General features: G+C 40.9%; 1 protein-coding gene across 6 annotated transcripts in view; it reads right to left on the bottom strand.

The window, feature by feature from the left end:
* vmp1 (vacuole membrane protein 1) overlaps nt 1-23,939 on the bottom strand; it is a 127,498-nt gene that overhangs the window by 36,583 nt on the left and 66,976 nt on the right. For all 6 annotated transcript variants that reach the window (XM_055657683.1, XM_055657687.1, XM_055657688.1 and 3 more), the window contains exons 7-8: nt 15,685-15,804; nt 26-106 (exon numbers count right to left, since the gene is read on the bottom strand). In XM_055657683.1, coding sequence (XP_055513658.1) covers nt 26-106; nt 15,685-15,804 — 201 coding nt within the window. The remainder of the gene's footprint in view (nt 1-25; nt 107-15,684; nt 15,805-23,939) is intronic.

The following is a 23,939-nucleotide window of genomic DNA, read 5'->3' as shown; positions in this document are numbered from 1 at the left end:
TTATTAACTTTCATGTTTTACTTACTGAAGCACAAGCCAAGATGCCAAAGAAGCCAACTCTTTGTACCAAGTTCTGAACAGCCAGCCTCGCTCTGGTTGGAAGACCCTGATGAAAAGAAAAAACATGTTCAGCAAAACATAAAAAAATTCTGGAAAGTACAAAATTCCTAAGCTTATTATTACAATATTATTACTAATATTACAATATGTTTGAGCAAGAAAATAGGAGTAGGGCACCTGGCTGTGACCTGTGGACGTGTAAGATTTCTCCGACCTACCGTTTAATACGATCATGACAGATCTTTCCCAGGTCTCAGTTCTTCTTCAGTGTCAGTTCAGTTCCACATTTCCTTTATTCACAAATCTTAAAAAATGTATTTACTGTCTCCTTAAATGCTTCCAGCAATCTAACCTCTCAGGGATTGAAAATTCAAATGATTCACTTTTCTCTGTGAGAGGGAATTCCTATACACCAGTTTTAAATGACTACCTCCTATATTTGGAAACTCAAGGAATTGCAGATGCTGGAATCTTGCGCAAAATGCAAACTGCTCGAGGAACTCTGTGAACTCAACTAAGGTATCATTGAATTGAAGTCAGTGGATCAGGCAGCATTTGTGGAGGGAATGAACAGGTGCCATTTTAAGTGGGGACACATTTCAGACGGATTGATCTTCACCTATTATTGCCTCATTGCCAATATACAGACAAATTGTGTTTAGGAGATTAGTGGATCTGGTGATCAACGTGTAATCAGATTTGTGACCACACTTTTGCCAAATACCGCACATATTTTAATGGGGATACAAAAGACTACAGATAAAGATAGATACAAAAGGGACAGTGGCACGGCAGTAGGGTTGCTGCCTTACAGCACCAGAGATCCGGGTTCAATCTTGACCATGGGTGCTGTCTCTACGGAGCTTGTACGTTCTCCCTGTGACCGCGCAAGTTTTCTCTGGGTGCTCCGATTTCCTCTCACATTTCAAAGACGTGCAGGTTTGTAGTTTAATTGGCTTCTGTAAATTGTTCCTAGTGTGCAGGATAGATGTATAATAGAACTAGTATACGAGTGGTCGGCCCGAAGCTGGAATCTGAAGTAAAAAGGTAAATTGATGCAAGAACTCAGCGGCTGCTGGTCAAGCAGCAGCTGCAGAGGCAACGTGATGGCAGATATTTTGCATCTCTGCATCAGGACTGAACACTAGATGGATGATATCTAATATTTTGAAGTGAGAAGGAGGGGCGAGACAAAGGGCAGTAGGTAGTTCGGGAGAGGTAGAAATGGTAGGCTGATGAACCCAGGTGAGGGGAGTGCAAGGGTGCATGGAGACAACTAGTAATAGATGGAAACATAAAGAGGTTACTCAGCGAGTCAGGTAGCATCTCAGGAGAACATAGATAGGTGACGTTTCGGGTCAGGAAACAGATGGAGTCAGGATGGACACAAAATGCTGGAGTACCTCAGCGGGACCGACAGCATCTCTGAAGAGAAGGAATTCTTCAGACTGATGTCAGGGGAGTGGGAGGTACAGAGATAAACTGTAGTCGGAGACAGTAAGATTTGTGGGAGAACTGGGAAGGGGATGGAGAGAGAGGGAAAGTAAGGGCTGCTTAAAGTTAGAGAAGTCAATGTTTATACCGCTGGAGTGTAAGCTACCCAAGTGAAATATGAGGTGCTGTTCCTCTAATTTGCACTGGGCCTCACTCTGACAATGGAAGAGGCCCAGGACAGAAAGGTCAGATTGGGAATGGGAAGGGGAGTTAAAGTGCTGAGCAACTGGGAGGTCAGGTAGGTTTAGGCGGACTGAGCGGAGGTGTTCAGCAAAACGATCGCCGAGCCTATGCTTGGTCTCGCCGATATACAGGAGTCGACACCTTGAACAGCAGATACAGTAGATGAGGTTGGAGGAGGTGCAAGTGAACCTCTGCCTCACTTGAAAAGACTGTAGAGGTCCTTGGACGGAGTCGAGGGGGAAGGTAAAGGGACAGGTGTTGCATCTCCTGCGGTTGCAGGGGAAAGTACCTGGGGATGGGGTGGTTTGGGTGGGAAGGGACGAGTTGGCCAAGGAGTTGCGGAGGTGACGGTCTCTGCGGAAAGCTGAAAGGGGTGGAGGTGGGAAGATGTGGCCAATAGTGGTATCCCGTTGGAGGTGGCAAAAATGTTGGAGGATTATGTGCTGTATGCGACGGCTGATGGGGTGGAAGGTGAGGACAAGAGGGACTTGTCTCGAAGGACTAGCTCTGCTAGGCGGAGGAGTGTTAGTAGACGGAAATTGGCTGGTTCTGCGTGTGGAATAAGGTGTTGGTATGGAAGGGAAAGGATTGAGACAGAGGCTGGTAGGTGATAGATGGAACTAGATAAGGGAGGGATGATATCTGTGGGAGAGTTTATGGGAAAGGTGAAGCAAGGGAGAAGTCTAGGTGGTTCGGGGTGATGGGCAGATGCAACAAGGTATGGAGGGTGATCAGTCTGAGTAACGTGCGAGGAAGGATGCAAATGGAGAACAGTGGGAGTGGGAAGGGTCACGGGGAAATGTAGAAAATTATTAGAATTTCAGAAAATAGGCATGTTAAATGGGTTGAAACTGTAACAGTAATAAGTAATGCTGAATTTAGAATATCAAAGCCCACAGATTACAATACTAAAGGAGACAGCTTCTGGGTTTTGTAAAGCAATGTAGGAGACTTTGTAGGATGTTTTGATCACAGTAGAGCAAACTTTGTAAGGTAGAGAATAGCATTTACCCTTGTGGCACAACAATCATTTGTAGGTTGCTATACAGGTGCACAACCTTTTATCCGGTGTTCCAGAAACCGAAAAACTCCGAAAACCGGCCATTTTCTCCAGGATGTCGTCTGCACACCAAAGCTCACTTGACCCGAAACGACCCACGGTCAACCCAGGTCTGTACTACTGTAGCGGCTGCCTCCTCCCCGGAGACCGGGGAGACACTTAAACATCTGTAAATCATTGCTTAAATGTTAGTCAGTTAGTTTGGAGGGCTTTTATGTGAAGGGGGGTGGGTGAAGGGGGAAACTTTAATTCTTAGTCCCCTACCTGGTCGGAGAGGCGGGGAGCGGTCAATGCCTTACCGGGTCGCCGTGCAGTAAGCTCCGCAGCGCTGTGGCCGGCAACTCCCAGCTGGGGCAACGGGCGGCGCCGGATGTAGCTCCGACCCCGGCAACTCTACCCCTGGCTGCACAGCGCTCCAAATCCATCGCGGCCCGCGGCCGGACGTCCGCAGCCCCAGCTCCGCGATGTTGTGTGTCGGCGGCCACAGCGCTGCGGAGCTTACCGCACAGCGACCCGGTAAGGCATTGCCCGCTCCCCGCTGGTATCCCAGCGCTGTGATGCCGCCGACTCCCAACATCGCGGAGCTGGGGCTACGGGCGTCCGGCCGCGAGCGGTGCTGGATTTGGAGCGCCTCGCAGCCAGGGGTAGAGTTGCCGGGGTCGGAGCTCCAACCGGCGCCGCCCGCGGCTGGATGCCCGCAGGCCCCAGCTCCACAATGTTGGGAGTCGGCGGCCATAGCGCTCCGGAGCTTACTGCACAGCGACCCGGTAAGGCATTGCCCGCTCCCCGCCTCTCCGACCAGGTAGGGGACTAAGAATTAAAGTTTCCCCCTTCACCCCCCCCACCCACCACATAAAATCCCTCCAAACTAACTGACTAACATTTAAGCAATGATTTACAATGATTCCCCGGTCTCCGGGGAGGAGGCAGCCACTCCAGACTTTTCAAGCCGCCCGCGCTACCTACCTAATCTATGCTAAAAATCTTCCATTCGGAAATCTGAAAAATTCCGAAATCCGACAAGTGTCTGGTCCCAAGACTTTCGGATAAAAGGTTGTGCACCTGTGTATAATCTGGTTGGATACTCATCAACCAGATTAAATATAGACATTCATCCCAAAATCTCTCTGGTCTCAGCAATTATGTATGGAACCATTTATAATTACATTTACCTACATTTATGAACATGGATCCAAGTTATTTAGAAATAAGTTGTTTCATTTTTGTACATAAAGAAAGAAACCTTTAAGAAAGAACTGCAGATGCTGGTAAAATCGAAGGTAGACACAAAATGCTGGAGTAACTCAGCGGGTCAGGCAGCATCTATGGAGAGAAGGAATTGGCGAGGTTTCGGGTTAAGACCCTTCTTCAGACCGATTTGCTTGTCAATTATTCTGTAACAAGAAACCTTGTTACAGAATAAATCACAGAATCATACAAGACAGAAACAAGGCTTTTGATCCAACTCAAGCCATGACCATCATCAAGATCCAATTACACCAATCTCATTTTATTCTCCCCAAATTTCACCCAGCTTCCCGTAGATTCTACCACTCGCCCAAGACTTGGGGAAATTTACTATGGCTATTTAACCAACCAAGTCGCATATCTTTGGAATGCTGGAAGAAACCCGAGCACCTGGAAAAAATCCACATGGCAATAGGGAGAGCATACAAATTCCACACATACAGCATTGGACGTTAGGTTTTAATCTGGTCAATTAAGGCAGTTGCACTTGTGTCAATTAGATTTGACCAAAGTTTGAATGCGAGGCATTTAAATGGAAGAGAGATAGTTTTGGAGTGGATCATTAAAGCTCCTTTCATCTACCCTGCTTTCAATTAAATCAAGGCTTATCTTAAATTTATTAAACTTTGGTCCCTCTGTTTTAATGCCCTGCTGTAACAAAAATAAAGTCACTAATCCAGTCTTGAAAATGTCAATTATTTTAGCTTCCAGAAGTGTTGGTGAAAGATGCCATATTTCCACCAGCATGCAAAGTCACTTCCCAATTTATTTCCAAAAGGGGTTGGTTTCATCTTGACCTTGATCCTTCTCCGAGTGGAAATTATTACTGTCTATCCAATCCATTGAATTCCTTCATTTTAAACACACTGATTAATTACCCCTGTAAACTCATGAGAATTAAACACATTTTTACAAGCTGTCCATGCAGTTTAAATCTGTAAGCTTTTGTATCAATCTGGCACATTTACACCATAAATATGAACCCAACATGGAACATATAGATGATACCTAAACAAAACTTTTTTTAATGTCTCTGGTGCTTTGCAGCACAAATTGGTTTAGATTTTTTAAGTGATGGGAAATATTTCACTGATAAGGCAGAGTCTTATAGCAAGTCAGCACAGAAACTGGCTCTTCGGCCCAACTCCTTCATACTGCCCAAGTTGCATACCTAAGCTAGACCCACTTGCCTATGCCGGGAGTATATCCTCGCAAATGTTTCCAATCCACATACTTATCCAAGAGTCTTTTAAATGTCATAATTGTAACTGCCTCTATCATTTTGTTTGGTAGGTTATTCCATTAGTGCATCATCGATTTTTCTTAAAACGTTGACGTTCGGGTAACTTTCAAAAATTTCCCCAATCATTTTAAACCCATGCCCTATAGTTTTAGACACCTCCATCCTTTTCCAACTTGGAAAAGTCTGTGCCTATTCAACTTATCTGAGACCCTCATGATTGTATAAACCATTATAAGGTCTCCCTTCACCCTCCTGTGGTTCAGCGAATGAATACTTGATTTTTTATTTAATGTTGGCAAAAGGAAGAGTGACAGTTGGGAAAACTCCACTTTTAAACCTGGGAACAATCATTCAGGACTTTTGTTTGACTTTTGTTCAGACAACTTGGTGGCCATGGGCGAATTGAACTAAAGGCCTTGCTGCTGTGCAGCATAGTTGTATGATTATTCATCAACTTGTAAAACGCTCAATAGCTCATCACTGCCATGTAGCATAACATGTACAATTTGTTACCGAAGAACACAAAATAGGAGCAGTGAGGTAGAAGTTATTCTTAAGTCTGGACCTCTGGGATTTCAAGCTCTTGTATCTTCTTTCAAAAGGTAGGAGAGAAAAGTGAATGATCAGGGTCACAAGCATCCTTGATGATATTTTCAGCCTTCGTGAAGCAAAGCACCATGAAAACGAACTGAAATTAAGGCAATGACAACACATTTTGGTTTAGATTCTTTGAAGACATGGGAACAGATTTCACTGATAGCTAAAGGGCCTGTCCCACGATGCAAGTTCACCCAAGAGCTCTCCCGAGTCAAAAAAAAAAAGACCTCGTGGATGTCCCGTAGCGGCTCGTAATGCTAACGGCAGGTACTCGGGAAACGCGGTAACTCATGAAGTTTTTTCAACACTGAAAAATGTCCAAGAGTTTCCCCGAGTACCTGCCGTTAGTTACTGCGTTTCCAGAGTACCTGCCGTTTGCATGACGAGCCACTACGGGACATCCACGAGGTCCTACGTACATTCTACGTACTTACCACGAGTTTGATTTTTTTTTTTTAAACTCAGGAGAGCTCTTGGATGAACTAGCATCGTGGGACAGGGGCTTAAGAGTCACAGATCGAGTAGGTGGACACGTTTGTGGAAAGAGACAAGTGTGTGAACAAGTCTGTGCTTACTGCTCTCTGCAATTTCAGGCAGTCAAGAACAGAGCAGTTGATATATCAGGACATTTCCTGCAGTGTATCTGTAGAGGTTAAGGGACAGATGTTTAGTGGTAACATGAGGGGGAACTTCTTTAGTCAGAGAGTGGTAGCTGTGTGGAATGAGCTTCCAGTGGAGGTGGTGGAGGCAGGATCGATTTTATCATTTAAAAATAAATTGGATAGTTATATGGACGGGAAAGGAATGGAGGGTTATGGTCTGAGTGCAGGTAGATGGGACTAGGGGAGAATAAGTGTTCCACGGACTAGAAGGGCCGAGATGGCATGTTTCCGTGCTATAATTGTTATATGGTTATATGGTTGAGAAAGTATTGTGGACATACAAGACATCTAATTTTCCACGGGAAGTAAATATGTTGATGCACTTTCTTGATCTGAACATCAGTGTAAAATGACCAGGTTAGGTTGCTGGTGATATGAATGTCGAGGAACCTGAAGCTGTTGACTAACTCTACAGCAACTCCATTGATGACACGGTTGTGTTCACCCACCTCCCACTTCCTTTAGTCAACAACCAACCTTTTCGCCTTGCTGACATTAAGATAGGTTGTGGTTCTGAATAATGCGAGGCTCTTGAGCTGTGATAGATTCAATATCTTAATTTAACTGGTGATTGTTTTGCTGCCCAAATTCAACTATTTACACGATTTATCTACTTTGTAAAGTCCTATTATCTGCCATGAGAAAGCAGATTCACAAACTTACTTTAGCAGTGTTTACAGAAAGTAAATGAGTTTAGCAAATGACCTTCAGCATATCATTTTGCACCAAGAGAACATGAAACCACACTCCACCCTAGCTAAACCAAATTTACTAATCTAAAGTTCATCAGATGTGTAATGTGCTGCAACCTGCAAACTTTGTTGAGTCATTGTTTAATTTTAATTATCTAGAATAATTAAATCACATTTATAGAATAATCACAAGAAGTTAACCCTCTATTATCTCGCCCTCAAAATTTTTTTGACTGTCTCGATGAGGTTTATTGAGAATCATATTGCAAATGAGACCACTCTCTCAGATCATTGTAACCATAAAGTTATTTATCACTAAATAATCCTCTACAAAATTTCATATAACATGTTTATCCATCGCAAAATCAGTGGCTGTCCCCATTTTGTTGCAATGGAACAGACTTGCGCAAGCACCTGCACGTTGTAAGCTTAACATGTTCTTAAATGTACTTAGGTAATGGAAACAAACATTATGACTACCAGTAAAAGCAAGATCACTGCATTCAGTTAGCGCCTCAGCTAGCTCATTTTTGACCTGATGCAAGATTACAACTTGAAAGTCCTCTAACCTTGCTCAAAAGAGCAGAGCTGTCTCACTTTTATTGTTGAGAGTCTAAATTTGTCTTCAGCTGCATATTATTAAAGTCCATCTTTGTTTAGCAGGTGTTCAGCTGCAAATGCAAAACTGAGGATTTGAATTTTTGTTCTGAATTTATTTAAGTTTCAAAACAAGGCGTTGCCCATCTCTGTTCCTTCTTCTCTTTCCAAATGTTTCACCTCCCTCTTTTATGACAAGAGTAGCACACACTTATCACAGTCAAAGGGACTGGCAGGCAGTCAAATCCTTTGTCTCCCGTCAATTGTTCCCTTAAATTAATGAAGCTAGATAATGACGCATAAGGAAATAGTTTATCAAATTTCCCATAACTGATATGGACAAAAAAGTAACAAGCCTAAAAAGTACGGGAACTCTTCCTTGTCAGTTCAAACGGCAGACTAAAGATGAAAACAGTTGTGGAGTAACACATTACCAGCAGTAATCAACATCCTATTGCTCCATGATGGAAGATTTGTGCAGTAACTAACCTCCATTTTGTGCATTTAAATATGGTAGCATTTAATAGAATTTGGCAGGTGCATTTTCTTAAAATTAGCTAATTTTTAAAGTAATTTTAAAATGTACCCCATACTTTTATGTTCTACAGGTCCCCCGATTTATTCCGAATATTAATCCAGTGTACAGCTGACTATATACAAGACCCTAACTTGAGCCAAGTCAGTGTCATGGAGAAAGTTGGATGGCATAGAAACATGCCATTTGTCCAGGTCCATGCAGACCTTTTTGTCTATCTGCACTATTAATATCTGTCCACACTGGTGATGTCTTGTGTAACTTGTATTTAAATGCCTGTTTAAATGCCTCTGAAATTAGTAATTCCACTGACTGCGCTAGGGCAGAAAGTTCCAGATAGCCTTGTGCACAAAACATTGACCTAAGATCTCCTTTAAAACTCCTTGTGTCACCTTAAACTCACACCCTCTTGTTTTTGAAACCCCTATCATGAGAAAAAATCCTAACTAGATCACCACTTTTTAAATATCTAGGTCTCAATTTAGTCACCCCTCCGCCTCCATTACCCCTGACCAAAAAAACTCACCATATTCAACCTTTCCCCTCCCCCCAAGGTCCTCCTACTAATGTCCTCCAATCCAGACCACAGCCTGGTGAATCCCTTCTCCACTCTTTACCGCGTGAACATATCGTACAGTGTGGCAACCAGACCACACATAAAACTCCAAGGACAGTCTAACCAGTGTTTTGTGAAGTGGCAACCTAACGTAATAATTTTTATAGTCTCTTCCCCAACCTTTGAAGGCAAATGTGCTAGTTGCATTCTTTAATAACCTCACTACCGATGTAGTCACTTTCAGGGAAGCATGGAGGAACCCCTAGGTCCATCTATCCTTCAACATTCTTTAGCCATTACTGTACTGTCCTTCTCCATTTTCATGAAATTGTTATTGCAAGTATGCAAGTCATTGACATTGCAAGTATGCAAGTGAATGTGGCATTTGGCATGCTGGGCTTCATTAATCAAAGGCTTGAATATAGAAGTTGGAATGTTATGTTACAGTTGTACAAGACATTGGTGAGGGCCAAGTTGAACATTGTGTTTAGTTTTGGTCACACTGCAATAGGAAAGATGCCATTTAGACAGAAGGCGCACAGTGAAAATTTATGAGAATGTTGCCAGGACTTGAGAGCCTCAGCTATTGGGATGGCTCGGACTTTATTCTTTGCAATATTCCTTATAGAGGCGTATAAAATCATGAGGGGCATAGAGAGGGTGAATGCAATCTTTTTCCCCAGGGTATGGGAATCAAGAACTTGATAGCTTAGATTTAAGGTAAGAGGGGAAAGATTTAATAGGAACCCGAGGGGCAATTTTTTCCATCCAGAGAATGGTGAGTTTATGGAACTAGCTGCCACAGAAAGTAGCTAAGGCAAGTGTCATAACATTTAAAAGGCAGTTGGATAGGTACATGAATAGAAAAGGATTAGAACGATTTTTGAAATGGGACCAGATTAGATGGGGCAGTTTGATTAGCATGGACGAGCTGGGCTGAAGGGTCTGTTTCCATCCCGTTTGTTTCTATGGCTCTATTTGACTTGCCAATTGTGGTAACAATAGCATACCGATCTCAAAATCACTTTTTTATTGAAAAATATCTGATTACCTTGTAACAACACAAAATATCAGGCCAAGCTCTTTGTCAAGGATTTCCCCAGCTGATTAAAAATGTTCCAAGTGACCATGGGGGTTTCATGATCTTTCACTAGATCAATACACTTGTGCTCCAGTTCCAGAAGAGATATAATGTAGAGTTTTAAAATGCCTAACTCTCAGGTCAGGTGCAAGGGAGTGCCTTTGCTTTGAATTTTGCGTTGACCACAGCTTATGCATTACTTCCCTAAATCTGTGTCTTTTGCTTTCTGAAACTTTGATGGAGAAATATCCTGTTTCCTGCTATTTGTACAAACTGAACATTTACCTTAACTCATTTATGACTAAATGCTTGTCTCTTTAACCTGAAGCAAATCTTAATACTGATCGCTCATCCAGAGGAAAGCGCCAAATTTTTAGAGGATTGCTTCCAATCAAATTTTTGCACAAGTGCAAAGAAAAAGCATAAATACCACTAAATGGTAGTAATAAATTATAGATGAAAAAATGGATGGACACAAGCAGTGATGTTAAAAGGATGCTTACAAGCTGATGGACTTTCCTGAGTTGACAAAATGAAAGAACAACCTTTAACAAGGCCTGGTTTCAAATAGATTTTACTTGAGCCACTGGATATAGACTACATAGGAAAAAAAAACTAAGGCAAGTTGTTAAATCAGGCTGAATTGGATGGATGGCATAATTGAGTAATATTTTAACATGGGGAAATATTCAAGGCTTAAAATAATCCATGGAACAAAAGTCAAAGGAAGTATAATTGTCATAAAGCCATAAGCACAAGGCAGTTGGGTTTTCCAAAGTCCAGTGGTAGGGGTATTCCAGACAAGTAACACAGTTTAATAGCAGGAAGTTTCCTTATTGCCTTGCTGATGCAATCTTACCACAGCAGTTCCAGCTAACTACTATAAAACTCTATATAGTCCACGTTGACAAATTCTTGAACAACTTTGTGGTTAGAGGAAGCTGTTTCTCTTCTGAGTCATCCTTGTCCAAACGGTTACTGGAAATGGAGGAGATTTCACAGAAACCACGTGATCCTCCCAGACAAAACTGTACTTCAGAGGGTGCAGTAAAGGTTCACTGAAAAAGCCTCAGGGTTACACATACACTGCAGCTGCTTCTCATTAACAAAAAAAAGTAACTCAATCCACACTGAGAGATTTCTCAGCATGTTTGCCAAATTAACACATCTGTTTCAGGCTTCAAAGCACTTCAGATTTATTTGTTTATTGCCATAAAACCTGAGCCTTTGTCTTAAAATTGTCTCCCCATCACTTCTTAATGTTAAGGAATAAATACATCATGTTGCCAAGACACTTCAGCCTTATTTTAATAATTAAAACTAAACTAATAGTAAATGGGAAAAAAAAACCCCTACATCTTTAGACCTTAATTTTTTTTAATTACAAAAACGAAACTTTTTCAAAATGTGATCAAACTGGTGAAATCTTGAACAGTTTAATACGAGTGCAAATTCATCAGTGATTAAGACAACAGGACATGTATGAGGGGGAGAATCAGACCAAATGGTAACCACAATTAATGAGGTAATGCAAATGCCCAGACATCAGTTTTTTTGTTTAAAAAATGAAGCAATGCAAAGGAAGAACAGATACTATGGAAAATAATTTTTTTAAAGCAAAAATTTTCAGCATTCTATTACCTAGAAGAATTGACTTGATTAACAATCGTGGCCTTTGGAAATTGACGCACAATTATGACAATCAAGCAAGTTGAAACCTGCCAAATTACTTCCCTTACTTAGGCTCTATAATGGGCTGCTCAGACGCTTGTCTGAAAATATCTTTTAGTTTATGATACACAAAAAGCTCCTGACTTTAAAAAAGTGACAAGTGAATTTGTCCACCAGCTACTATGTGATCCGATCACCAGTCACATCATCTCCTCGCTACTTCTTTTTTTGCCTATTTCCTTCGCTCCACAGATGCTGCCGCAACTGCTGAGTTTCTCCAGCATCTGCAGTTCCTTCTTGAACACCTTACATAGTTCAAGCTGGACTTTTCGGAGATTTAGAGCTAGGGATATTTGGATGTTTCACTTCATCAGGTCTACACAATAAGAAAGATATGCAAAACATATAAAATTCAATTACTCAAATTAAACTAATTTGAAAAAGTCTTGACGTATTTAAGATACCACAGTATCAATCCCATAGGCGTGTGACAGGCTTTTAGTCATTTTGTGAACATTTTGATTCTCATCTTACAGTAACAGCCAAAACCATAGTACGCAATCTTGATTTGCCATGCAGTAGCAAGATGAGTAATTTTCTCTCTTGGGTTTATGCAAAAATGCTCTGAAAGGCAACTAGAATCAAAACTGTACAGAATGTACTCATTTTGCTACCACTAGCAAAACCAAAAAATATTTCAATATGCTTCGGCAAGATTTATTTTAAGAAAACAGATCATCTTGTTAAAAATGGTAGTAATTCATTCATTTAAGATAGCAAACAACTCTGATATTGAGGCTTCATGAGATTATAAATCTGCTCATTTAACATGTGCCAATCACTTGGCATCACCCATGGCAGAAACAGGGTGGGATAATTGTTTTTTGTATAAACCAAGCAGGGTGGGACTGGGAAATGAAGAGTGTCTCTATAAACCTACTGACTGTAGCTTGATGGCACGCAATTTAGCCCTGGGTCTGCAAGGAACGTGTCAAAATCAGATTATCTGTGCTCTACATACACGAAGAATGGTCACTTTATAGTGCAGAAAATATCACACAATACCATCAGGGTATTGCTATAGCACTTAGATCTTTAAACAGCCTCAAGTTCCAGATGAGAGTTTTAAAAAACATCTTTCATTTAGCAGTAAACAGTTAAGTAGTAGATGAAGACAAAAGCTACACTACATTGTACTTTAAGTCAAGAGTCACACGGCATGGAAACAGGCCCTTTAGCTCAACTGGTCCATGCTGACCAAGATGCTCCATCTAGTCCCATTTGCCTGCATTTGGCTTATATCCCTCTAGACCTTTCCTATCCATGTACCTGTCCAAATGTCTTTTAAATGTTCTTATAGTACTTGCCTAAACTACTACTGGCAGTTTGTTCATATACCCACCGTCCTGTGTGAAATCTTTCCCTTCTCACTTTAAACCCAAGCCTCTAGTTCATGAATCCTCTACCCTGTGCAATAAAGTCCTTCCTGCCCAACCTCTCCTTATAGCTAAGGTAGACAAAAAATGCTGGAGTAAGTCAGCGGGACAGGCAGCATCTCTGGAGACAAGGAATGGGTGACGTTCAGGTCGAGACCCTTCTTCAGACTCTCCTTACACTTCTTACACTCTTCTTATAGCTCCCTTTCCAAACCTTCTCTGCATCCTTTAAAGCTTAATGGCATCTTATATCTTTGTTGAACAAAACTGAACACAATACTCCAAGTGCTGCCTCACCAACATCTTATAGAACTGTAACATAACATCCCAACTTCTATATTCAATTCCCTAACTGATGAAGGCCAACCTTCCAAGAGCCTTCTTCACCACCCTCCCTACCCATACACCATACTCGTACACTTTGATCCCTTGCTCTACAATACTCCCCAGATCCTACCATTCCCTATGAAGGTTCTCTCCACGTTTCACCTCCAAAAATGCATCACTTAACATTTACCTAAATTAAACTTAATTTGCCATTCCTTGTCCCACTTGCCCACCTGATCAAGATTCCGCTGTAATTCTTAATTCCATCTTCACAGTCAACGAGGTCACTATTTTAGATGTAATCTACAAACTTAATCATGCCTGTACATTCTCATCCAAATCCTTGATTGAGATGACAAACAGCAACGGGCACAGCACCAATCTTCTAGGAACATCCGGCTTCTTCAAAAGACATTCCATTACAGTCCATCTCCCTAGGTCTAACATGCAGTTGCTAGCCCTCACTGGGTCCCAAACCTACAATGGTCTTCCAGTCCACATGGAATATCAATGGCCCTGAAGTCATTTACCTTCTGCACGAAATTCGTGAAAGTTGACTAGCCCAGGCACACCATGCTGGTACCCCATGCAACCCTGTCTGTCAAAATGGTCTTGAAGTCCACATAGACTGATATCAAGTTGGCAGGTCTTACCACATCCCTAATACCTTTTTGGTTACGTGACACCACCAGTTTAATCTCTCTGCTGTATAATGAAGGGAATTGGGATAGATGAAGTGGGAGATATTAATCATCCACCTTGGTCAGTGTTGTCATCCTAGAGTTAAGTATCTTCAGTTTAAGCATTTCATTGTAATGTCTGGACAGTTAACGGAGTCATCCCTCGAGTAAAGCCTTCCAAAGAAATTAATATAATCAGACGTGATCTGCATTTATGGACAAGCATAAGGTGCAATAGTAATTAAAAAAAATAAATGGTGCCAGGATCTGGTAACGGTTGGTATAAAAAAATATGTTTGGTATATCCCTTTTTGCGGAGTTTTTGTATAATAGAGCAATTGTTTCTCTTTCTTCCTTTTCTAGGGTCTATTTCTTAACTTTCTTCTCTAATCTCTTTCTAATGGGCTTTCTTTTCCCAACATTTTCCTGTACTTTCACGACTCTTTCTCACTTTCCTTACTTCTTTTATTTCTATCTTTCTTAAAGCTCAAAAAATGAAGGGGTACAACAAATGTAATAAGATATATGTGGTATGTATTACTGTAATTTAATGTACTTCTAATAACAATAAAATTAAAAAAATTAAAAGAAATTAATATAATCATTGCGGGTAATATTTTTATGGAATCTGGAGTGGCTGGTGAAATATGATACACATCTCAATTTTAGGGTTGAAAACAATGCAAAAAAGCCCGTAGTAATAAAATTGCAGTTGTCAGCATGAACTACAGCTAATTACACTACTTACGCAGGTCAGAACAGTTACTTTATTAACTACCTGGGTCATTTAATCAGAGGTATATGACAATTGGTATAAGAATAATGTAATCTTGCAGCATAGAAGGCAGTGATTTGTGCAAACTCCCATGCCAGATCAGTATTGTCTCACTTCAATTCTCTCCTCATACACTATATTTTTATGGGATTTTTTTTTCTACATCTGTTTCCACTACTCTAGCCTGCTTTGCCCCAGCAATGTTGTGTGATTAAAGAAAAAATCTGGGACTCCAACATGTGCAGCAAAAAAGTGTGAAACATTCAACCTTCCTTCCTTGTAATATCTCAAAATATATAACTAGGAATCATTTGAAGAGATTCTCATCTCTGGGAGACAACATACAGCAGGTGGTGGAACCCGAAGCAAAAAACAGGTTGAACTCAATGGGTTGAACAGCATCTGTGGAAGAGAAAGGAATTGTTGATGTTTTGGGTCAAGACTTTGCATCGGGATCAAAATGCAGGGCCTTGGCCAGAAATATTGATAATTCCTTCCACGCCAACCTCTCACCCCATCCCACACCACTGGTACTACTCAACCAGCTGAGATCATCCACCAGTTTCCTTTTTTTTTTTACTAACCTCCTGGTGCCAATCCCAACTATCAGCATATAAAATGTGCCTTCCCGTTGTAAAACAATAACTTTCTCAGGGCGATACGAAATACTGATAACATATCAGCAGACGGCAGCGGATGGATTACTGGACTGTGATAATTGTACAATTACTTCATTCATTATAAATATGCTCCAAATGAACTGCCTTTTTTTAACAAATAAACCCACCTCTGAATTCTGACCATGTTCCAGTATTTCTTCAAATTCCTCATCAGCTTCTGTGCCTGACAGACGAGCTGCTCGTGCCATGAAATAAGGAGGCAACTCTCCTATCGCCGTGCCAGCTCCCTACCGAAAGAGAAAATGGTATAGCAAAGGAATAATCAATGACTTACAGCATACAATGCCAAAGGAAAAGCAGTTATTTAATTATAATAATGGGAGGTAAAATAATATTAATAGACCTTTATGGATGCACACATTTTTTGTTTGGGCTAGAACTCAACTCCAACTCAAATTTTAAAAAAAAGGGTAAAGATCAATTAACCAATATTTTAATTCTCTTTTTCAGATAATGTTAACCAATATTCTCTGTTAGACATTCAACAATAGACAGACTAATAATTCTTAAATAGGCAGCAGATTTGACCATTCTGGTCAGATATTTGTTTTTTACAATATTACAAATGCTTTGCTGATGAAGTGGAAAAGGAAGAAATGATGCCAAGATACTGGAATAAATAAAATGGTTTCAATTGTGGTATCTGGATTAATGACTGAAATCAAGGTTAACATTTTCAAGACAGACAAAAACCTGGAGTTACTCAGTGGGTCAGACACCATCCCTGGAGGGAAGGAAGAGGTGGATACCCTCCTTCAGACAGCCAGGGGAATGGGAAACGAGAGATATTTTCAAGACCAGTTAACTTTTTTGGAATACAAAAAGTAGGATGTCTGCATATCCAGATTTTCTTTCAACTAAAGAACTTCAGTGATATCAATTAACTTTTGTTTGTACAACAGCAAGTTATTTTAGCTACACATTTGTCTGTGGAACAAAATAGTCCTGTTTACTTTCAGTTGATGAAATTCCACAGGAAATGTACACAATTCTCTCCATTTTGTCTGCGCCATATCGAGATACATAACCGAGAAAGAAAACGCCCATGGGGTGCAACATACAAGGTATAACTGATTCATCTGCCCACAAAAGGATTGGTACAATTGTCCCCATGAGGACAAAATGGATTCATGGTCTTCATAGGTTCATAAGTGATAGAAGATAACTAATAGGCAGCATTTGGCCATGTGATCCATTATTTCTACTCCACCATTCAATCATGGCTGATCTATCTTTCCCTCTCAACCCCAACTTCTGCCTTCTCCCCTTAACCCCTGACATTTGTACTAATCAAGAATCTATCAATCTATAATCAAGAATCTATCGATCTCTTCCCTAAAAATATTCTTGACTGCCTCCACAGCCTTCTGGGGCAATGAATTCCAGATTTACCACCCTCTGAATTAAGAAATTCCTTCTCATCTTCCTCCTAAAGATACGTCCTTTTATTCTGAGGCTATGGCTTCTGGTCCAAGACTCTCCCACTAGTGGAACCATCCTCTCCAAATCCATTCTATCCAGGCCTTTCACTATTCAGTAAGTTTCAATGAGGTCTCCCCTCATCTTTCTAAACTCCAGCAGGTAAAGGCCCAGTGCAGTCAAACACTCACCATATGTTAAAACCAATCATTCCTGGGATCATTCTCAGAGACATAAGGTCTGACTTCACACGAAGGACACATTTCATGTTGTATTGCACCACAATTATACAAAATGGTACAGACTTGACACAAGATCAAAGAAGATCAAAACTGGGATCCATGAGGCGTTCAGGATCATGTGCAGCAGCACAAAGATACACTTGTATATTCTACAGTGGCCTGCCAGAGGCCCCATTCTGTCACTGATCCAGAGTATCAACAGTAGCTCAATGAGCAATGCAAAAGAACATACTAGGATCAGCCATACTTACAAAATGAGTTGTCAACTTATTCAAGTTGCAACTTGTAGGTTAAATGACAAAATTAACTTGCAATAGACAGCTAGGCAATGTCAGAACCCAAGATCCGCACCATCATAGAAGTTTTGTCTTCAGCCAATTTAATTCACTCCACATATGTAGAAATGGCCAAGAGAATCAGATGTAACAAAAGTTATGGGACCAAATAGCATCCCAACTGCAAACTTGCACTCCACAACTTGCTCTGCCGCAGCTAGCTATTCCAGTATAGTTAAAATACTGGCATCTACCCAACACTGGGAAATTGTTCTAGTACGTCCTGTTCACAAAAAGCAAGACAAATCCAATCTGGCTAATTATTCTCTCCTCCAAATCATCGGCAATACAATGGAAGATTCAGACAATGTTCTTAAGAGGCACTTATCCAACAATAACCTGCTCATCAATGGCCCAGTTTGTATTTTGCATCAACTACTTAGCTCTTGAAATCTTCACAACCTTATCCCTGTAAGCTAATTTCAGACCAGAGGAGAGAGTGTCCTTGATGTTAATTCAGCATTTGATTGGAGCAGGAACAAGCCATTGTTCCCACACATCTATTCTGCCATACAATCACAGCTGATTTAATCTAGACGTCAGCACTACTTCTGTACTCTACCCCCTGGCCCTCAAGTCCCTGGAGTTCAAATATTTTCCCATCACTGCCTTGAATATATTCAGTTTCCCTTTCTCTACATTTCTTTGGAGTGGAGAATTTCAAAGAGTCGGTCTTCCAAGAGATAAAACTCTTTTTCTGCCTTAAATGGGAAACCCCTTCCTCGGAAACTCTACTTTCTGGATCTAGATACTGACACCAGGAAAAACAGCTTCTCAGATCCATCTTGTCAATTACCCTCAGAATTTTATGCATTTTAACGTTATTTTGTATTATTTTATACCATCATCTGTATCATCCAAAATCAGACCTTTCTAATTTGGGCACTGCTTTATTGTTGATGGAACTAGATCCTGGAATTCTCCCAAAAACCGTGTGAAGATTTTAACCAAAAGGACTGCAGCAGTTCAGTAAAGTATCTCCCCACCTCCACCGCCATCTCATGGACAATAACTAGTGACTTTGCTGGTGATGCTCATATCTCAAATCATTTTTTTTTAATGTGGTCTTCTATATTAGATAAAAATTTTTAAAATATATACTTTTGACAATTGCAGATGCTGCCAACTATGCCAGCATTTATTCTCTATTGTAATTGCTCCCAAACTAAACAGCTTGCTGGGCCGTTTTAGAGGCAGTTAAGAGGTGATAAAATTGAATGATCTTTTGCGTGTGGCAGATTTTCTTCCAGGTCAGTATTAAAAACAACACAGTATTTCTCAGCAGGTCAGGAGAGAAAAGCAGTTAATGTTTCAGGTCTGAGAGTCATCATAAATGGGAGACAAATAAGTTAGTCTAGGTAGCGAACTAATTTGTGTGACTTAATTGGCGGTTACCAACAATTTACCAATAATTTAATGGTTGCTTTTACTAATTTTTATAGCCCTCAGTTTTCACAATTGGATTCAAGGTCTGAACATTCATGGTTCTGGATTTTGGACCAATAATTCATTGTACAATGCCTTTTTAATTAGTGTTAAACAAATGCTTCAAACAAATGTTAGATTGGTTTTACTTTTGATCGCTAAAACTGAACACAGAACAGCACAGCACAAGAACATGCCCTTCAGCTCACAATGTCAGGGCCAAATATTTTGTAGAAAGAACCATCCTCTCCAGAAGGTAGACAAAAATGCTGGAGAAACTCAGCGGGTGTGGCAGCATCTATGGAGTGAAGGAATAGGCGAGGTTTCAGGTCGAGACCCTCTCCCAAATTTGCATTTATACACACCTTCAAAGAAAACTGTCATTAAGATTATGTCATGAAGGAAGGTAAAGTTCTTTCAGCGTGCTCTGTCACCAAACAAGACTATCATAGATCTGACCCAGCTCTCAATTCCACATTCCTGCTGGACCCCAAAGCCACCAGTTCCCCATGAACAAAAAAAGCTGGTTTAATGACTATATTCAATCACCTTGGTTATATTCAATTACTTAAATTATGCAGCGCCCAAGGGATTTTTGAGGATCCATGTTCATTCTGATGATTCTGGAATCAGTCTTAAATAGACAATCCCTCTGAAACTTTATTCCCTCCCTGCATGCACCCATGTGGGAAAACATCCTTCCCCTCCATATGGATAGAACTAAGGAATTGTAAGGGTAAAAATACTTATCTACAGGTCCCCAAACAGTTGCCTGGATATAAGGTGCAAGCTGAATAAAAAGTTAAAATTGGCATGTCGTAAAGGTAATGCTACGGTTGTTATGGGAGATTTCAACATGCAGGTAGACTGGGAAAACCAGGTTGGTACTGGACCCCTAGAAAGGGAGTTTGTGGAGTGCCTCTGTGATGGATTCTTAGAGCAGCTCGTATTGGAGCCTACCAGGGAGAACGCAATTCTGGATTTGGTGTTGTATAATGAAACGGATTTGATAAGGGAATTTGTGGTTAAGAAGCCATTAGGAGGTAGTGACCATAATATGGTAAGTTTTAATCTACAATTTGAGAGGGAGAAGGGTAAATTGGAGGCGTTAGTATTACAGTTGAACAAAGGGGACAATGGAGCCATGAGGGAGGAGTTGGCCAAAGTTGACTGGAAAAATACCCCAACAGGGATGACAGTGGAACAACAACGGCAGATATTTCTGGGAATAATACAGAAGGTGCAGGATCAGTTTATTCCCGAGAGGAAGAAAGATTCCAAGGGGAGTAAAGGGCGACCGTGGCTGACAAGGGACGTCAGGGACAGTATAAAAATAAAAGAGAAGTACAACGTAGCAAAGATGAGCGGGAAGCAAGAGGATTGGGTAATGTTTGAAAGTGCAACAGAAGATAACTAAAAAGGCAATACCGGGAGAAAAGATGAGGTACGAATGTACGCTAGCCAAGAATATAAAGGAGGATAGTAAAAGCTTCTTTAAGGAAGTGAAGAGGAAAAATTAGTTAAGACCAAAGTTGGACCCTTGAAGACTGAAAAGGGTGTTTTTTTAAAAATGGGGAACAAGAAAATGGCAGATGAGTTGAACAGGTACTTGGGATCCGTCTTCACTAAGGAGGGCACAAACAATCTTCCTGATGTACTAGTGGCCAGAGGATTTGTGGTGATGGAGGAACTGAAGGAAATCCACATTAGGCAGGAAATGGTGTTGGGTAGACTGTTGGGACTGAAGGCTGATAAATCCCCAGGGCCTGATGATCTGCATCCCAGGGTACTTAAGGAAGTGACTCTAGAAATCGTGGACGCATTGGTGATCATTTTCCAATGTTCTTTTGATTCAAGATCGGTTCCTGTGGATTGGAGGGTAGCTAATGTTATCCCGCTTTGTAAGAAAGGCGGGAGAGAGAAAACAAAGAATTATAGACCAGTTAGCCTGACATTGGTGGTGGGGAAGATGCTGGAGTCAATCATAAAAGATGAAATAGCGGCACATTTGGATAGCAGTAACAGGATTGGTCCGAGTCATCATGGACTTACGAAGGGGAAATCATGCTCGACTAATCTTCTGGAATTTTTTGAGGATGTAACTAGAAAATGGACAAGGGAGAGGCAGTGGATGTAGTGTACCTGGACTTTCAGAAAGCATTTGATAAGGTCCCACATAGGAGATTAGTGGGCAAAATTAGGGCACATGGTATTGGGGGTAGAACATGGATAGAAAATTGGTTGGAAGACAGGAAACAAAGAGTTGGGATTAACGGGTCCCTTCCAGAATGGCAGGCATTGACTAGTGGGGTACCGCAAGGCTCAGTGCTGGGGCCGCAGCAATTTACAATATACATCAATGATTTAGATGAAGGGATTCAAAGTAACATTAGCAAATTTGCAGATGACAAAGCTGGGTGAGTGTGAACTGTGAGGATGCTATGATAATGCAGGGTGACTTGGACACGTTGGGTGAGTGAGCAGATGCATGGCAGATGCAGTTTAATGTGGATAAATGTGGTAGCAAAAACAGGAAGGCAGATTATTATCTAAATGCTGTCAAGTTGGGAAAAGGGAAGTACAACGGGGTCTGAGGGTCCTTTTTCATCAGTCAATGAAAGTAAGCATGCAGGTACAGCAGGCAGTGAAGAAAGCGAATGGCATGTTGGCCTTCATAACAAGAGGAATTGAGTATAGGAGCAAAGAGGTCCTTCTGCAGTTGTTCAGGGCCCTAGTGAGACCACACCTGGAGTATTGTTTGCAGTTTTGGTCCCCTAATTTGAGGAAGGACATTCTTGCTATTGAGGGAGTGCAGCGTAGGTTTACAAGGTTAATTCCCAGGATGGCGGGACTGTCATATGCTGAGAAAATGGAGTGGCTGGGCTTGTATACTCTGGAATTTAGAAGGATGAGAGGGAATCTTATTGAAATAAAAGATTATTAAGGGTTTGGACACGCTGGAGGCAGGAAACATGTTCCCGATGTTGGGGGAGTCCAAAACCATGGGCCACAGTTTAAGAATAAGGGGTAAGCCATTTAAAACAGAGATGAGGAAACACCTTTTCATACAGAGTTGTGAGTCTGTGGAATTCTCTGTCTCAGAGGGCGGTGGATGTCGGTTCTCCAGATACTTTCAAGAGAGCTAGATAGGGCTCTTAAAGATAGCGGAGTCAGGGGATATGGAGAGAAGGCAGGAACGGGGTACTGATTGGGATGATCAGCCATGATCACATTGAATGGCGGTGTTGGCTCGAAGGGCCGAATTGCCTACTCCTATTATCTAATCCTGTTTCAGTGAAATCTCCTATCACTTTTCTTAATTCAAAAAAGTAAAGGCCCGACCATTTCGCAAAAAACAAATACTTCATTCCAGAAGTTAACCTACTGAATCTGCTCGGAAATACTTCTTTGCAAGATAGTCCCCTCTAATATGGAGCCAAAATGGCACAGAGTATAACAACAGTAGTCTTGCCAATGCTTAATGTGGTTAATGCAAGACCTACTTACTTATTGTCCTCCGGCCCAATTGCAATAAAAGACAGCATATAATTTGCAATTATCAATGTAGATGGAAAAATACGAAGCTGCAGAACAATTCAAGAACCCAAAACTGACACTTGTAGCCCAATTCCTCTGTTGTTGCCCAATATCTCCCGACAGCCCCAACTCAGTAAGCTGGTACTTTGTGAAATAACATTTATAGAATTTATATTGCAAATTCATTCTTAATACCAACAATTTCCCTTTATTCACCTTGCAGATCCACAAAGAACTATAATCTTTGTGCCAAAACATGTTCTTTTTGTAAATTCATGCCGATTGTGCTTAAATGTATTTTGATTTTCTATATCCTGCTAAGCTTCTGTAATATTGGATTTCAGCATTTTTCCAATGACAGATAATAGGCTAATTGGTCCATTACCTGCTTTATATTACTCTTCATCACTGAACTGTTAAAATTATATATTTTAAATCCGCTTGGACTTTTCCCCGAATGAAGAATTTTGATGAATAAAGGCAGTACGTGAACAGTCTTACTATTACTATTACTTTTTATGGCTCAAGTTGCAACGACAAAAGTGCAAAATACTTGTTGACTTGTTGCCCCATGAGAATTTAGCCATTATAACTGTTTGAAGATCCTATCTCCCCTTTGCCCCCTTGTTCCTTCTTCTATTATTTGGATAATTTTAGTACTTTGAATACATAAAATATTTGCTCAAGTTTCTGACATTTCTTTACTAAATTGTGTTAAAGAACAGTTATAACTGGCTATCAGCAGCAAGTGGAAGCTGAACTGTTGTGTTTTTAGGTTGGTAAAAATTTTTCCCCTTTATACAACCAAGTTCGCTGTCAATCTGCGGGCCGCCCTCGGTGAACGTTTTCAAGGACCTTTCTTCAAGGACCGAAAAAATGTCGCTATTCGGAGGTTTTCGTTATTTGGATCGTCGGATAAAAGGTTGTGCACCTGTACAACCAAGTCAGATTTAATCTACTGGACCAAAATATCAATTATAACAAGGCTGAAAGACCAGACCTTCATAGATGTTGTTTTTCTGTATCAAATTTCTGGTTTGGTTCATTTTAATTCAGCATCACATAATACCCATCTCAAAGGATGTTTGAAGGAAATAAAAACATGAAAATATTTGTGCGTTTCCCAGAAGAGCTAAAGTACATTAATTTCCCAGATAGAAATAAATATACTGGTGGACAAAAGCAGCATACCAGGATTCGGTCTGCAAAGCAATACAGCAAAGTTCCCTTCAATTCTGCAGCAAGCTATATGTTCATAGAATATGTGAAACAGGGGCAGCATGGTGGCGTAGCGGTAGAGTTGCCTTAGCCTTACCGCGCTAGAGTCCCGGGTTCAATCCCGGCTACAGGTGCTTGTCTGGACAGAGTTTGTACGTTCTCCGTGACCTGTGTGGGTTTTCTTCA

Source organism: Leucoraja erinacea, chromosome 28 (genome assembly GCF_028641065.1).
Source record: "Leucoraja erinacea ecotype New England chromosome 28, Leri_hhj_1, whole genome shotgun sequence".
Classification (NCBI taxonomy): Eukaryota; Metazoa; Chordata; class Chondrichthyes; order Rajiformes; family Rajidae; genus Leucoraja; species Leucoraja erinaceus.
This window is presented reverse-complemented; position numbering and strand designations above follow the sequence as displayed.